Below are 17,223 nucleotides of genomic sequence, written 5' to 3' on the forward strand. Positions count from 1 at the left end.
AATCATCACTATACATTTAAGAAAACTTTCATTTAGTTTATACGCTTTTTCATATTTTCATTTTCATCATGAGTTCATACAATTTTGTTTAGTTTTTTATAACGCCTATTGAAAAACAAGTATAGAATAACTATTCGTTATTGTAGTTTTGAATATTGTGCGTAATTTGAATATTACGATTCTGCGATTTCTTAATATACTTAAAATTGTATATAAAAAAGTCTGAAATTGTCAATTAGGATGCACTTTATTTATATGAAATATATATTTAATTTAGTGTAATAATATATTTCATATTTTTATGTGTATTATTGTTTTAATACTGAACAAAATCTTTTTCACTATCATTCTCATTCAAAAGCTCAACTTTTATGTTTCACTTTACATTTGAAATGATTAAATATTAACTGTTAATATTTGAAACTTAGAAAAGTATTGTAAATAATAAGCAATTTATAATAACTAATGATTTTTTGTAATCTGTTAGCAGTTAATATATAAATATTTTAATATCATATTTGATAATATATTCTCACTTATTTTTATAAGGCAGCGTTTTCCAAGTTTGCAATAAGCGAAATATAAAAAACAATCCAATTTTAATTTTTACACTTATGATGAACAATAATTCGGGTTAAAGCATGTAGTTTTGTAAAACTGCAACTTCTACCATATGTTGTTGAATCCTTGTTTATATTTAAGGAACTTTGTTTAAACCTTTTAAACAATTTCTTTTGGAGGCTATAAAGTTTACATTTCACATATTTTTCAATAATTTTGTTATTACTCGCATGCATTCGTCAAAAAATCATTGATTGGAAAAGCCTTGTAGAACGTACAAATTGTTCACAAATTAAATGTTCAAATAAAACTATAATCTTTTAACTAACAGTATAATATATTTATATTATACTTTCGAAAAATGTACTCAATATTTAATAAAATAATATAATGTGTTAAAGGAGTTTATTTCAATAATAGCCATAAATAAGGAAATATTATATATAGGTACAATGCACAGCTTTCTACAGACCCCCAGAAAAGATCAATTTGGTAGAAGCATAAATTTAAAAATGAGATAAATAAATTAGAACTATGAATGAAAGCCCACCCAATCGGCACGAAAGTAGGTTAGCACCAACCAGTTCCGTTGTTTTTCCGGGTTTGATAGTTTGATCTCCGGTCGGTCAAGCCGATCAGGAAGAATGATGCCAATTTTTTGCCTTTCGTGGGCATAGCTGGATAGCTGGAGGAATATTAAATGTTTCCATATAGATTTTTATAAATATTATAACATTGTTTAATATTTATAAGAATTATATAAACTCCAAAACCGTTAGACCTGTTAGACCGCTAGACCTTACTAAAAATTTCATCAGTTCTTCATTTCGTCAATACAAATAAATTTTTTTTGAATCATTCAAATCGGATGCTCCGTTTTCTCAAAAATTGAGTACCCATTTTTTGCTCTTTTTGCACCGTATCTTCAGCTGCACCTGCCTTTGCCGAAAACTAATCAGCACGTCTCTTTATCAATAGGAATCAAATATTTTTTTAATAATTCGAATCGGTTGGTCAGCGTTCTCAAAGTCGATGACGAAACGTAAAAATATATAAAAAAAACTACGGGAATTAATAAAAGCATGATTGAATAATAGAATGAATGGTATAATAATGTAGAAGTTGTCGTATTGGTCATATAAGAATGACAATAAGATATACAATGTACAGATATTTTGTATAATCTCTCATAAGAGACACTTCAGTATAATATATGTTAGGTGGTAAAATTAATTCGTGGAGTTTTAGGAATGCATTAGCCAACTATTTATAGCTGCACATGCAAGCGTAAATGTTCTCTTGAAAGCTACTGACATAGCGCATCTTTACCAGTGCATATGATTTTGTAATTATGTCCGTAGCAATTGTTATGTAGTATCAAACATTTCGATGTTTGTGATAGAAAAGTCGTTTTTGTGGGGAGTGTTATTTCACTATTTTAAATATAAAGAAAAGTGCCGCGGAAAGTCATCGTATTTGGGCGAACATGCTCTTGCTGAGCAGAGAGTGGTATGCACGGTTCAAAATTGAAAATTTTACCAGAGAAGAAAAGTAAAAGTTGCCAAACACTTCTATTGTCCAATGTGAACAATACTTTAAATAACGGTACTGTAATTACCCTAGAGAATATCATAATTATGCTCTCATAATAAATCACAAAAAATTACAAAAAAAGCTACGAATTAATTCCAAACTCCTAAAATTTACTTAAAAATATAAAAAAACTAGTGGTGCATCGTGCAAATTGCTAGAACTTCCCGTACCAGAAATTAAATTTTTCAAAAAGGATTAAATTTGTTTTAAACTTTGAAAAAATTAGATTTTTGAGAAATTTTAAATTTTTGAATAAAAGACTTTTTTGCCAAAAACTAATCAGCACCTCTCCTTATTGATAGGAATTGATTGTTTATTGAATAATTGAGATCGGTTGAACCGAAATCGTCGACGAAAATTTGTATCCGCACACACCCTCTCTCACACATCAATCAATCATTTTTTTCTAAGGTAAGCCAAAATGTTCAGAAACCTCTGAAACGTATAGATATATAAAAATTGTCATTTTCGATTTGTTTGCGATTACTATAACTTAAGTTAATAAAAAAAATTACGTACCACCAAGTACCACAAGAATTGCGCCTGCGCGAATTGCACCACGAAGTTTATTTTTGTTATTGATCTTCTGTTGCTCTTTCTAATGTCAAAGTTTTCTGAGGTTATGAACAAAAAACAGTGGAAATGATGGATAATAATGAGATGTTTTAAATTTAAATTTTACTATGATTAATAATGTTTCCACAACTAAATTAATAAGGAATTTTTATTTACTTTTTATCTTAAATCAAGCATCATGTTAGTTGTAATTTAAGACTATGAAAATATGATAATATTTATTTGGCAATTCCTATGAAAACTTGTAAAAAAGGATTTTCAAATCTTTAATTGACAATGTCGAAACCAGACAATTTGGCAACCAGACTCTGCAGTATATTAGCTTTACAGAACGGAAATGGTAAGTAATCATGATATAAAATTATATACAAATTTTATATAGTTTTTTGTTATATAAATATTTATAATTCGTAAATTTCTAATTACGTTTGCTCCCATTTTACGGTCAATTAATTTGCAAATATAATAAATTTCTAATTGTTTATAATTTCATTATTTTTTCATTATTCAGTCTTACAGATTTCTTTGCTTTGTGTAACATTAACAAAATTTATGTGATTCATTGCACTATTTATGAAATAGTAAATATTTCAAAATTTTGTATTTTTTAAATTCTAATTCGCTCTTGGTATATTTTCTACATTATTGTTTCAAAATGCTCAATTTAAAATGTAAATTAATTCTTACTGCTATTAACTTTATTATGTGTTCTTAAAATAAAGAATTTTGTAACTAATTTAGGTTCAACAGAGAACGCACAAGAATGGAGAGTACTAGGAAATGAAAAAGACGGCAGCATAGTATTAACTTGGATAACATTAGATAAAGAAAATAAAGAGCAAAGCCACTTAGGACTGTACATCTCTCATGGAAAAATTAGTCAAAGGTTAAAGAAGATCTATTCATTTAATACAAAGCGTAATATTATTCAAGCATCTGTGAATGAATCGAAAACTTTAGTTGCATTTGTTACCAAAGAAGAAGATTGTGAAGAAAATGAAAATGATCAGTTATTTTACTGTCCATATGTTGTTGAAATTAATACTAATGGATCGATAGTTAAACCATATGATTTTGGCAAAAAGCAAACAGCTCAAACTATGGTACAGTTTCTTTATAAAAAAAATAATCATTCGAACAAAGATAGATTATTAATATTAATACATCAGCAAGGTATGCACACAAATATTTTCATATTATATACTTTTCTGTAATGCTATGTTTATTTCAATATAATAATTATTTATTTTTGTCAAATAATTAATTAATTGTCTTTATGATTTTAGCTAGTTTTATTTATACACTTACGTGTGATATGAACTGTGATGCTAGCGAATGCTGCTTAAAAAGAGAAACAATTTCAGGTTTGTTTCTTAAGTTTAGTACTCTATAATTATAAACTTGTACTTTTACATTTATTTTTCTAACATTAATACTAAATATTATGCAGGTGAAGCAGTTTGCCAGTCATTTACATGGGCTCAATGGGATCCAAAATTGCAAACATTATTCTATATTCATTTTCGAAAAGCTCTAGCACCAATAGATGATTTGTTTTCAGAAAAGGTTGAGCAAACTGCTAATAAGCCCACATTATCTGCTTTACAATTTCATGATGAATTGCCTCACGAAACAGTAGTAAGTTATTTTATAATTATAAATATGGAATGAAAATTTTACTTTTAGATAGGCAAATATTCTAGAAAACCATTTTCATATTTTTCTTTTACAATATAAGGATTTATAAATTTATGCTAATGTTTCTTAGTGCTTACATCAAGAAACTTCAAGTTTAATGAACTAATGTTTGTTATATGATGATACCGACTTATAGCAAATTACTATCACATTTATTAATTAATATTTTTATTGGTTATGTTTTTTCTAGTTAAATATTCCTCTAAGTCTCCCCAATTGTTCTGTATCGCCTAGTTGTAATATTTACGAAGATGACTGTATACCTTTAAGAGTTCATGACTGTTCATTAGATTTATTAATTTTAACTGAAGAATCTTCAGGAATGCTGTGCATTTGCCATCATTATGTTTATAAGGTAAGAATATTGTATGTATATGGAATTAAGCACTTATATTATACTTGATATTTTAAACATATGATTGTATTTAAAAATTTAACTCTTTGAAAATTAAAATGGATACCAAAAAATAAAAATAAATTTTGTTTTCATAATCAACAAATTATATTTTAGCCTTCTATGTCAACATCAGAAGTTGATGTAGATAGCATGGTACATTTTGCATATTCTGTCACAGTTTTACATCATGGCTGTGTTGTTCACTGTGTAGTTCCAAAGTTATCGTGGGAGAAAGCAAGAACTTTAAGATTAACATTTGCATTTCATGGAGGTATGAATTCGGGATAAATTATCAATAATTGGTTTAAAGTTATATAAATGAACACATGCGGAAAATTAGTTAGTTTCGTAATTTTTGTGGCATGGCTTACATTAGCTATAAGTTTGTTATTACTAGCAGATTAGTGCATATATTTATTGATTTGAAGCTCGATCTTTAAACCTATCTAATACATATATATAATATCAACGTAAAATTCAATATTATACAAATATATATATATATATATATATACATATATATATATATATATATATATATATATATATATATATATATTGTAGAGTTTCGAACGAGAATCCAAAAAGTAATACAAAACAAAAAAAGTTTTTTAATAAACTATTTCTTTATTTATTTACTGTCGACGTTTCGGAACTAGGTACGTTCCATCTTCAGGACATCTGTCAAGGAACATGATCTTGATAAGATTTAAGCAAACAATATGTTTAAGAAAAGAAGATGGATTTTTTAATTAATAAAATAGTTGAATAAATAATGTTCAGAAATATGATAATATGATCAAAATGAAAAAGATAAAAAATAAATGAGTGGATTATATAACAGGATATTAAAAATGATAAAAAATTTGAAAGTTTTGGAAAGTTTTAAGAAAAAGTTAATGAAAAAATTGAATTAATTACCTGTATGATTGAATATATGCTAGCACTTTTTCACTAAAAAAGATTTTATCAAAAAATGAATTTATGAGTTTCTTTTTAGCCGAATAGGCAAATTTTGTAAATCAAAATTTCTATATTATGTCTTTTTTAAGTTTGTTATTTAAAACAAACAATATAATTCTCTTGAAGATCAATAATTTAAGTATTTACATCCTCACATGTCTTTTTTAAGTTTGTTATTTAAAACAAACAATATGATTCTCTCGATGTTATGAGATTGGCTGTTTGTAATGAACTGATTCTAAGTCACACGTGCGCTACTTGAAGACTGTAAGGATGTGTGTGCGTGTGGTTTTTATATGTGAGGATGTAAATACTTAAATTATTGATCTTCGAAAGAATTATATTGTTTGTTTCAAATAACACACACACACGCACACACACATATATATATATATATATATATATATATATATATATATCAGTTATCAGGAGATACTTGCTAATATATTCATTTAAAACTGTGTTATGATTTACAAGTGTTTTCATTATTTTTATAGACCATCATTTAATGATATTAGTTCCTGGCTTATTCACCCATATTCTGGATATTGGAATTCGACATACACCATCAGCTCATATTGTGGCTGGACCCTGCACTGACCGAGTCACTTCTCATCTGATACCAATGATTGGACAACCTGATTTGGCATTAGATGCGGTTACATTAGACATTGTGCCGTTGAAAGTGGAATCAGATCTACTGATTAATGCATTTAAGAGTGATAGTTCATTGGATAATAGAACTGCAATTTTACATTATTTTTTAGTGCATGAATATAATATGGATGCTGTTTTTGAGGTAATTATTTATTTGATGACAATTTTGTACAATTTGTTGATTAAAGACATTATTATATATAACTATTACATCAATTTTTCTCATATTTTATGAAATTATTTTCAATAAATTTTATTAGAGTTAGTAAAATTAAATTTTTCAGCTGATGAACATAATTATGTCTTGTCCTCTGGATTTGGCTGTGAGTCAGTTACTACAAGAATTTTTACTAGGAAGTGCATTTGCATCAGTTGATCGTAGTATGACACAAGAGGCCGGACCTCTTCTACATTTATTACCTGTCACTACACTAAATAATAGAAAACCAGTTACATCAAAGGTAATTATTTTCAATTTATTGATTAGTACATCTATACTAATACTATTTATATTAGTATATATATATAGATTTTTTTTATTAACATTTGAAATTAACAGAATAATTAATGCCCATTTCAAGTTTTAAATATGTCTGAAGTAATGCATATAATTACGATGATTTTGTTTTTGTTTTATTATGATTAGCGAAGATCTTTTGCATTTACTAAGATTTTTTACTATTATCAGAAATTAATAACATTAACCTGAATTTCAAACTTTAATATATTTTCTAATTATTATAAGCAATCAAATTATTTTAGGTGTCAAATCTATCAGTTGGAGTCTCTCATGAGTTATTGTACAGTTCTGGAATGGCTTTGTTATCACCTACACAGCGCTTGCAACCATATTGCTCGGATATGTGGACTAAATTATGGGATTTATTAGAGCGTCAAACACAAAGCAAACCTAGATTTCAATCTAGTCAAGTGGCTGATAAGCTTTTGGTTTCACTTGTGTGTTATCAGGTAAAAGAGTAATTTTTAGTTTCAAATTCTATTAAAAAATATTAAACACAATAATGCTTTTAACATGTGCTAAGAACAATTATGCAGAAATTTCTTGATATAAGGTCTATCAAATTTAAGTTTGAAAGGATTTTTTCATTGATAATGAACTTTACATAAGAAACAAAAATTTATAGATTTGTTTCTGCATTTATATTATATTAAGAATATTTTTACTCTGAAATTCTTAGCACATAACTACATCGGGTCATGTAGATCAACATATTTGCATGAAATTTTAGAATGTTGCGTTATGGCTTTTCTTATGCACAGTGTTATTTTTTATTGATACTGTTATATATAGTACATTTTTAGGACTAACATTTTATATACCTAAACAAATTAACAATTAGTATCATAAACAAAATATATACACTATAAACATAATAAATGTGAAAAACTAAAATAGAAAAAGTTTAAAACATAGAATTTATGCAAAGCTAACTTGAATAGAGTAAAATTAAATTCAATAGATGGTTAAAAAATATTATAACAAATGATTGTATAAATTTAAAGGTTACTAACTAATGTACAGCTGTTAAAATTCGAAACTATTTTTTTACTAACAAAATTGATCAATTTATTGTATAATTTATTTGTGGTCATCTTCAATATGATTCAAGAATATTTGGAAAACATTACCATAGCTAAAAATAAAATATGTTTGTTTTGCATTGCATATGATGCATATGATTATTTAACAATTTTTAAATTTCATAAGAATTAATATAATAAGCATTATTTATTTGTTACTTGGTCATACACCATTATATTTTATTTTTAGCCTGAAGCATTATCTCGATGCACAACACCTATGTCACCTTGTGCTAGTCCGCTCACAGACCTCAATCGAGCTCCTGATGCTCTTCCTTTTGAAGAAGTGGAATCATGCACAGCGAGCAAGCAGGAACATGTAATATCTGTTGTAAGTACTTTGGTTTTGGTCAATATTGCACTACACTACAAGTGTGAGAAATATTGCTGAAAATTTAATGTTGTACACTTTAGAATTTTTTTTTTAAATGAGTTGGATAATAAAGTGAAAAAACAAAAATTGTTGTGTTCTTGGTTGCAAAGAAACTATTTGACAAGTTTTCAATAAGACTAATAAATAATAAACGCAATTTTTAATTTATATTATTCTTTTAAAAGAAAACAACATTTTTGAGAACACATGGGTAATATTTCATGCTTTAACTATACTAACGGTTTTGAGAATAAACTATACTAATCATTACACGAAATTAATCAATATATCCATGACCAACTATCATCAAATGGCTCATGAAATTTTTTAAATCGATGCATTTTACTTTTTCTGTTAATGATGCATTTAAAATGATCTTAAATGTAGAAAAAACACAAAAGAAGTTAATTTGAATTTTGGTTTAAAACAGTTAAAAATTGCTTATCATAATATATATAATAAACACTGGTGGGGCTTGGCTGCTTTTAGTGAATGATTTTGAATGCAAACTATATATATGAATTAATCACTTATGGTAACCGTTCAATACTAATTAACTTGAATCTGAATGAAACACTGAGTTTGTGATGAAATTATATTATCTTCAAGGTATTTACACATGCGCCGTTTAAATTTATGTAGATATTTACTGTAGTGTTGCTTATACTAGTCTGTAAAAATTAAATATTGCTTTGTAAGGTTTATAACCTTTTGCAGAAATACAGACGGTACTACTCCGTTTGGTTTACATGACATGTAAAAGAATTCTAAGAAATTTGTCAACCGTCAGAACTTTGATTATGTATTCTGGCTATAAACTGATACAATATTATATCATATAGTTTTATTGAATGCTATTTAATATTTTAATAATTTATAATGTTTATACTTTTTTAATTGTAGAATCTTCGTGAACTAAGTATGCATTTGGTAAAGCATTCTGCAGGCCGAGCTCGCTGGCTGCAACAGTCATCAGTGGGCAGGGCATTGTTTTCATCTAACACCGGCAACGCGAGCGCTGGCCACGTCCATGCGGTGGCTACTCGTTATGCGACTGGACAACTTGAACAATCTAGGCGCCTCTGCCTCATGCTTTGTCGAATCGTTGGATTAGATTCACATAAAACTTTGCTCAAAGGATTCCAATTAATGTAATCAAATGCTTATAATAAGATTCTGCTCTTAGAACATATTTTTATATTGCAAGTGATTATAATATTTATAAAATCAAATAATAACTAAAGATTTTTGTTAAATTATAATTAAATGTTTTTGAATTTACTACCATTGTCAATTCTATTCAGTGATTATCAAATAATCAAGTCAAGCAAATACCTGAAAGACAATGAGCTTTATCTCGCCACTATTAATGTTGACAAGAATAGGTTTTAAAGTTGCTTAGATTTCTCCTGCTTCATACATAATAATAACTTAACACCCAAAATATCTGCTTAAGCTAATGGTTTCCAACCTCTTTGTGCCTTCGTTCTCCTCTTCTTTTTGAAAAAAATTGCTGTGATATATTCTTAACTGACATTATAAATTATTTAACGAGCTACAAAATAATATACAATATTATGTAATTAAATACATAAAAAATAATTATTTATTAATGCATTCTTAACACCAATTTTGGTTTGCATTAGAAAATATTTTTTGGCAACAGCTGTATGTCTTTCTATCTCAGCTTTGTGTCTTTCTAAGAGAGCGCGCCCCACAAATCGAAAATCACTGGATATGCATTAATATTAAACATATTTTTATTATTCCAAGTCTCATAATATACTTACTATATTGCAATTTTTATCAGATGATGTTTATATTTCTACAAATATGAATTCTACTTTTTTATTTCAGAGATCACATTCCTGATAATAAGCGCTATGAGTTGTTCATAGTTTTGGAGCGATATATGCAAGCAGTTGAAACATTAGCATTTCCACTACCCCAAGGATTCTCTTCATTTTTTTGCCTTCTAGGTTATCATGTGTTACCTTCTGATACTTTTATGCAATATGTTAGAAGAAACGTTTTCGAGCTACAGGTTGATGTGATGAAGTATATTATGGCAGGTACATCATTTTAATTATCACAATAAGGAATTATGAATCTATTACTTATTATTTAAATTTAAACTTTGTAATTATTAATTAATTTTATTCTTTAATAATGTTTCTCTTAGATTTTTTTTAATTAAAAATAACAAAAAAAATAGTAATGCTATATACTAGCATGCGAAATTTTTGTACAGTGCTGACTTTATTTTCACAAATATTTCATTCATTTTTTAAGTTGTTGAAATTATGTTTTTGAAACTCATTTTTTCATAAGAATTGAAGAGCCGGATAATAAATTAACCGAAATAATAAATTTAAAGAGATTACATATATATATTCTGGAAGCAAGTTATTAAGTATGACCACTTTAGTAAATAATAATATTATCACCTTACTGGAAGGTTCAATCAAAATTAAACAAGCAATTTGAATATTATTCATTCTAGTTTGTGCAAGACTTTCTTGATACATGCCAAGTTAAAATTTGTTTAATTTTCTTGGTACAATAACATGTTTTGTCTGTGCATCTATTCTCAGTTACCGATGATTCAACTGAAGGTATCAAACGAAAACTCGCTCTACTTAACTGCTTACCGCGATCTAGGGCACGACGTTTGCTCGCTAATTGGCCGCATCCTATTGCTTTGATGCTGCGGGCTAGAGAACACACCTTGCATATATTATCTGGCGAACCAGGCGGACCCCTCAAGCATACATCTCATAACCAAACTGTGAAAAATAAGCAAACGACCGGTAAGTTATGTGATTTTTTGCGGATAATATTGCATTTTACTTCATGACCTCGCATTATTAATTAAAATCATTTCATGCATTTCGTTAATAGCAAAATACATACATTAATGGTATATATTTTCTTGTTTTGTTTTATTGGACATGGCAAACTATACACACAGTATATTCAGCTAATTAAGTATTAAGGGGTATATTTTATTTGCCAGGGTATACGATATACCTTGGTAAACAAAAAATCTTTCAAAATGTTATGAAATAATGCTTTTTAGTTTGTTCATTGATTGATTGAGACAGTACAGCAATTATATAGACATTTTTACTGATTTTACTACCCAGAAAGAAAGATAAGGTGGCGTTGCCATAACAACGCTATGTTATCAGCTGTGTTACCGCAGAATTGAACTTTTAATTGCGAAGAAACGGCTTGCCGTTTTTTTTTTACTAAAAATTAATAAGCACGATTCTCAAATCATATTCTTCGAACTGTTTTTACATTTTCAAAATTGGTACAGGATTTTTTTGAAAACGTAGAAAAAATTTTTGCACTTTTCTGCTAATTCTAAAAAACCGTCTCGGGACTAACGGGACTTCTTTTCGAGATTCATCAAATGGTTTTAAAATTTTTAAAATCGGGTTTAAAGAAAACGTCGACAAAAGATCAAAAATCGACTAATATACATCTGCCCGGTATACATTCACAAATACATACCTTTTTTTATTGTGGTCTCAAGCGATTCAAAATATCTTGAAACGCCGAGAAAATGTAAAATTAACAAGACAGAATTTCTGGCGTAAACATAAACTTCTCCTTCTAAAAGTTAATAATTAATAAGCATCATGCTAATCAAAACTGCCTGCTGAAAATTCGGACGCTACTGCATTTCGGAAAAAAATACTTTTTCAAGTTGGTTTTGATGACACAGTGAGGTATTCGCGTCATTGTGGCGTTAGGAGGCGTCCATTAATCATGTGACCGATTTAGAGATTTTTTGACCTCCCCTTTCCTTGGTGATACGTGGTGATTTTTATAATTACCCCCCACCAAACATCACGTGTATTTTTAGCTAGGAGAAAAAATCGTGAAGTTTTTGATTTTTTTAAAAAAAAGGATTGGGTTTTCTTAAAAATGTTTAGATTCCTTTTCATATATTCATGTAAAAATTAAATACACGTGATATCTTACATGACCCCTTCCTTCCCTACGTAATATTTTGCGATTTTTTTTTTTTTTGTAAAACTTCTTCCTTACCTTAAAAGCCTTACGTGATTAACAGACGCCCTCTTAGCTGATATACGAGGTGTGTTCAAAAAGTACCCGGAATTACTAATAATTAAATTTCGCGGGTCTGGAGTGTCTGATTGTCAAAATTTTTTTTTTATTGTGTTGGTATACATGCCCCTAAAGTATGATGAAATTTTCAGCTATATTCACTGTTTACTTTGTCTGTGGTAGTCGCTAAGGTTCGACGTGTTTTTCTGAGCTCGGCGATTTTTACAATGGAAGAATTGAAAAGTCAAAGAATTTGTATTAAATTTTGCGTAAAAAATGAAATAAAGTGTTGCAAAGTGCAAAAATTCACCAGATATGGCTCCGTGTGACTTTTTCCTATTCCCAAAGTTGAAGAGACCCATGAAAGGACGGCGGTTTTCCTCGATTGAAGAAAATCGCTGAGAGTGCTCAAGGACATATCAAAAAGTGAATATCAAGGGTGCTTCGAAAATTGGAAAAAACGCTGGCATAAGTGTATTATATCTGGGGGGGACTACTTTGAAGGGGACCACATTAATGTAGACGAATAAATAAATATTTTTTTAAAAAAACGAAAATTCCGGGTACTTTTTGAACAGACCTCGTATGTAATTGTCATTGTCGTCGGACATAATATCGAAATGTCTGCTTATTAAATTATACTTAAGATTATTAACGACCATAAACTTATTATAAAAGTTATTCTATAATAGTATAGTTGTTTGTACAATTTGCTATACCGTTCGAATGAGAAAAATGGAAAAAAAATATTTCCCCAGGTGAGGCTCGAACTCACAACCCCGGCATCGCTCACGACTTACTGTCTTATAAGTACCGTGCGCTAACCAATTGCGCCACTGGGGAGATGTTCGTGGTTTGAGTTAGTGGTGTTTCATTCACAATGCTACGTCGATCCTTTTGTATAGTATATCAGACGTATTTGTATTTGTTTATAGGAGTGTAATTTAAATTATTTGTTATCAAAATCATCGTTACTAAGATTCATACAATGCGATGTTAGAGTTGTAGATAAGAATTGACCTTATCAAAGTCATTCAAAGCCACAAAGGAATTTATTACATATTATTTTTTAAATTTACTAATTAATTTAATTATACACCTAATCAAAACACAACGCAAAGTATTAAATTTTTTTATAGAAAACCATGTAAAGGTTGAAGATAGGATCTAACATTACCAAAATACTACTTCAAAGTTAACTAAGTAAAATTAAATATAAAAACAAAAATATTACAACATTTTATTACACACATACAAAAAGTGGTATATGGCATCGTGCTTAAGGCAAATTGCTGGAACTTCCCGTACCGTAACGAAATGTTCGAAAAATATTAAATGTGTTCATATAGATTATTATAAATACTGTAAAATACTATTATAAATATATTGACTAATATTTATAAGAATTATATAAACTGAATTGCAAAGTTGAAATTATTTATTTAAAGTATACTAGAACAGAATTAAAATTAAAATCTGAATTATTTTCGATACACAAAAAAAATATTTCTCGAAAAAAAAATTTTTTGAAAAAAAAAAATAGAAACAAAAAAAAATTTTTCCAAAGGCAATTATTTTGTTGAAATAAGCAGAAAGTTCCTTGAATAATTTAAATCGGACGCTTAGTTCTCTCAAAAACTGCCATTTTTTGCGCATTTAGCTCTTTATCTTCGAAATGGCTGGACCTGCCTTCGCTAAAAACTAATCATTACAAATTGAATGTTTTTAGATCATTCAAATCGGATACTCCGTTCACTCAAAAACACGATTTGTATTTTTTGCACTCTTTGCCCCGTATCTCCGTAACGGTTGGATCTGCCATTGTCAAAAACTATTCAGCACATCTCCTTATGAATAGGAATTGAATGTTTTTTGAACCATTCAAATCGGTTGATCGGTGCGCCCGAAAACGTGGACAAAAAAATGCGGACATACAAAACAAACACGCACACACACATGTTACACAAACACTTGCCGGAATGTTGATAGGTTTTACTAAAACGACACTTTATTATTGTTTATTTTAATTTAAAAGAAGATTCGCATGCGCTCATAACTTGATCAAAATATATTTTAGTTAGTTTTTATTATATTATTCAGTTCAATATTATAAAAATGATATATTCTCAATATTGCAAAAAAATACAATTTTGCGTAAATGCAACGATTGAGCATTCGTACCTAGGGCATTTAAGTTTTATTCAAATGGGTTACGGTTTATTTTCATCTTCTGTGTGGCATGTGATTAATAATGCATTAATCTTTTCATTATCAGGCCTGGACGCATTTCCTTCGGCTGAGCGTCTGTCTCCGCTAGATACTTTCCTTGACTTACTAACCGCGAAGGCCAGTTTGCATGAACTGGACTTCAATCTACTAATCGAGGCAACAATTACTTCCACACAACAATATTTGTAATTCATTAATATTTGCTTGTTTCAACTATCAATAATTTGAAAATGCATGAATTTCTTAGAATGCTGGAATGACACTCTTAAATAACAATCTTATGTTTATAGTACGGTAATAACTATTATTCAATAATGCTTCCAATAATTTACTTAGGGCTCTTGCACGTATATAAGTTCTGGGGTGTTTTTTTAATATCGATGTTTTTATTGTAATATATTTGAAAAATTATGACATACTGTTGTCCAAAATCAAACGGCAATTTACAATACAATTAATATACCTTTCCATTAATAAAAATCGTTGCAATAATGTTTTATACAATATTTGACATTAGAAAATTGTTAAAGAATATCTGTGAGTGAGTACGTTAGGCCAAAATTTAGCTAGGTTACATTATGAAAGTTATTTAAAATAATATTCGAACAATTTAGTGATATGATTATAAAACTACTAGTCAAGATAATTAAGATTCATAATATTAGCTTCTACAATGTTATTTCTATTTATTTGTTGTTAATAATAATTTTATTTATTAAATAATTTGTTAATTCTCTGAAAAGGAATCATAAATTCTTTGACAGTTTCAACAATTACTGTATAATATTAGTTGAACTTTGTTATTGATTAATTGTTAAGTTTTGAGACATTTATTGATTTAGTTAAATATGATTTAACATTAGTAAATGTGGGTTTATTCTAATGTGCAATATAAACTATGCTTAGTCAAAGAATTTTTTTCAATTTGAAAAAATCGAGCTCACATTTCTAATTACTTTATTTAGTTACTTATGTCGTTTGTTTCGAGAAATGTGTAACAATGGTCGAAGAAAAATATGCGTTTTAAATTATTTAAATTATTGACACATACATTATTTGAACAAATGTGATTAATTAATATGAATTAATATTTTTTATTTACTAGGGTTTTTAATGTTCAATCGAAAGTTAGTAAATTACTCAAAATTATACAAGTAGCATGTTAATTGTTATATTTGTTTATTAGTTAAATTACTTACAATATTTGTGGTGGTTTGTCGTTGAGGGAAGCAATTTTAATAAAATATATAAAACAAAGCAATAAAATTTCACAATGTTTTATTTACTTTGTTTTCTGTTTTATTCTTATTAGTTTTCTAGGTTTTAGATTTTTCCATCCTTCAGCTGTTTCAGGTGTGAAGCTTTTGATGAAATAACCGTTGAAATGAATTTTTCTAAACAAACAGATACTAATTTTATACATCAATAAAAAGATGATGTAATGTTATATTGTAACTAGATTCGATATATTACCTCTTGGATGGTAAGTGTACAAGTCTACATTCTTTTACAGGCAAAACTTTTTTTAATTCTCCCCATGTTGCTTCAGTACTTTTTTCATTTAAAAAGCCCAGACACTGAGTGTCGCCCATATCCGGACATACTCTATAAATGCAAGATGTTAAAACTAAGTTAGAACTAATTTTGTTTAACTTTCTAATAACATACATATAAGTAGTTTTTATTAGTTTGATATATAAACTCTAGTACATTTATAAATAATTCTAGGTCATTTATAAATAATTAATTTTTTGTAAAAATATTATAATAGACCGATTTAAGGTATCTTACGAAAAAACAAATAATTATTGATTGATTTTTACTCATACAAATTTAGCTCAAATTATTTATTTAAAACCTGTTATAAGAAGCCAAGACATCGCATCCTATAGGACGTTTATATTGCGGAAACGCATCTATCAGTGGAGGCTGAGGTCTAAAAAAGTTGTCCTTTGTGTCAGGAGGTGTGCAGACATATTTTTTTGGAACTGATTCTTTTAGTGTCTCATTATCTGTAAATTCATCCAAAATATAAATACCTTTGTGTCGACAGATAAGGGTGCAATAAATAGACCCTTTGAACTTATTGATAAATTTTATATTACGAGTATTTATTCAATGCGATTATATAACTGAATTTCTATTTGCAACATTTTTTTTTCTTCATTTCACATCTGTGGCATTTTCTTCTAAACATCAAGGAGCTGGAAATGATATTTTCCAACTATCTTTATACATAAAGATACGAGAAAAAATAACCGATTACATTGTTTTTGAATTAAATTTAATTTTGAGACTAGTATAAGTATAGTGATATTTATAATTAGTTATAAATATTAGTGATATTTATAATTACAGTCATAAATATATGCCGTAGATTTAGGTTCATAATATTCTGTCGTTCTCGGATACGTTATAACCATCGGACATTCTGGTGGTGGCTTCGACTGATTTTTAGCGCACTCGCAATCATCTGGCATTTCGTATTTTATAT

General features: G+C 28.2%; 1 protein-coding gene and 1 non-coding gene across 2 annotated transcripts; one reads left to right on the plus strand and one right to left on the minus strand.

Annotated features, from left to right (window-relative positions):
- The first annotated feature begins 2,865 nt into the window (after positions 1–2,865).
- LOC113375532 (protein pigeon) lies at positions 2,866–14,975 on the plus strand. The gene is made up of 14 exons (XM_026615464.1): positions 2,866–3,070; positions 3,472–3,903; positions 4,017–4,094; positions 4,181–4,368; positions 4,619–4,783; positions 4,940–5,096; positions 6,286–6,587; positions 6,730–6,906; positions 7,208–7,414; positions 8,238–8,378; positions 9,324–9,571; positions 10,278–10,492; positions 11,015–11,230; positions 14,776–14,975. Exons 1-14 carry the CDS (start codon positions 3,007–3,009, stop codon positions 14,916–14,918), a joined length of 2,733 nt encoding a protein of 910 aa, XP_026471249.1. The 5' UTR covers positions 2,866–3,006; the 3' UTR covers positions 14,919–14,975.
- Trnai-uau lies at positions 13,251–13,343 on the minus strand. Its single transcript is given in 2 exon segments — positions 13,251–13,286; positions 13,306–13,343. It is a non-coding gene; the product is annotated as a tRNA-Ile (tRNA).
- Positions 14,976–17,223: the final 2,248 nt, after the last annotated feature.

Source organism: Ctenocephalides felis, unplaced genomic scaffold (assembly GCF_003426905.1).
Source record: "Ctenocephalides felis isolate EL2017-DRISC unplaced genomic scaffold, ASM342690v1 CF-g0.4_SCAFFOLD_01886, whole genome shotgun sequence".
NCBI classification, from domain to species: Eukaryota; Metazoa; Arthropoda; class Insecta; order Siphonaptera; family Pulicidae; genus Ctenocephalides; species Ctenocephalides felis.

Bases quoted from the DNA above. Each gene is read 5' to 3' on its own strand.
- LOC113375532 (XM_026615464.1), top strand. From the start codon at position 3,007: ATGTCGAAACCAGACAATTTGGCAACCAGACTCTGCAGTATATTAGCT. The intron at 5,097-6,285 runs GTATGAATTCGG...TTATTTTTATAG, and splicing joins AACATTTGCATTTCATGGAG to ACCATCATTTAATGATATTA. The intron at 8,379-9,323 runs GTAAGTACTTTG...TTTTAATTGTAG, and splicing joins AGGAACATGTAATATCTGTT to AATCTTCGTGAACTAAGTAT.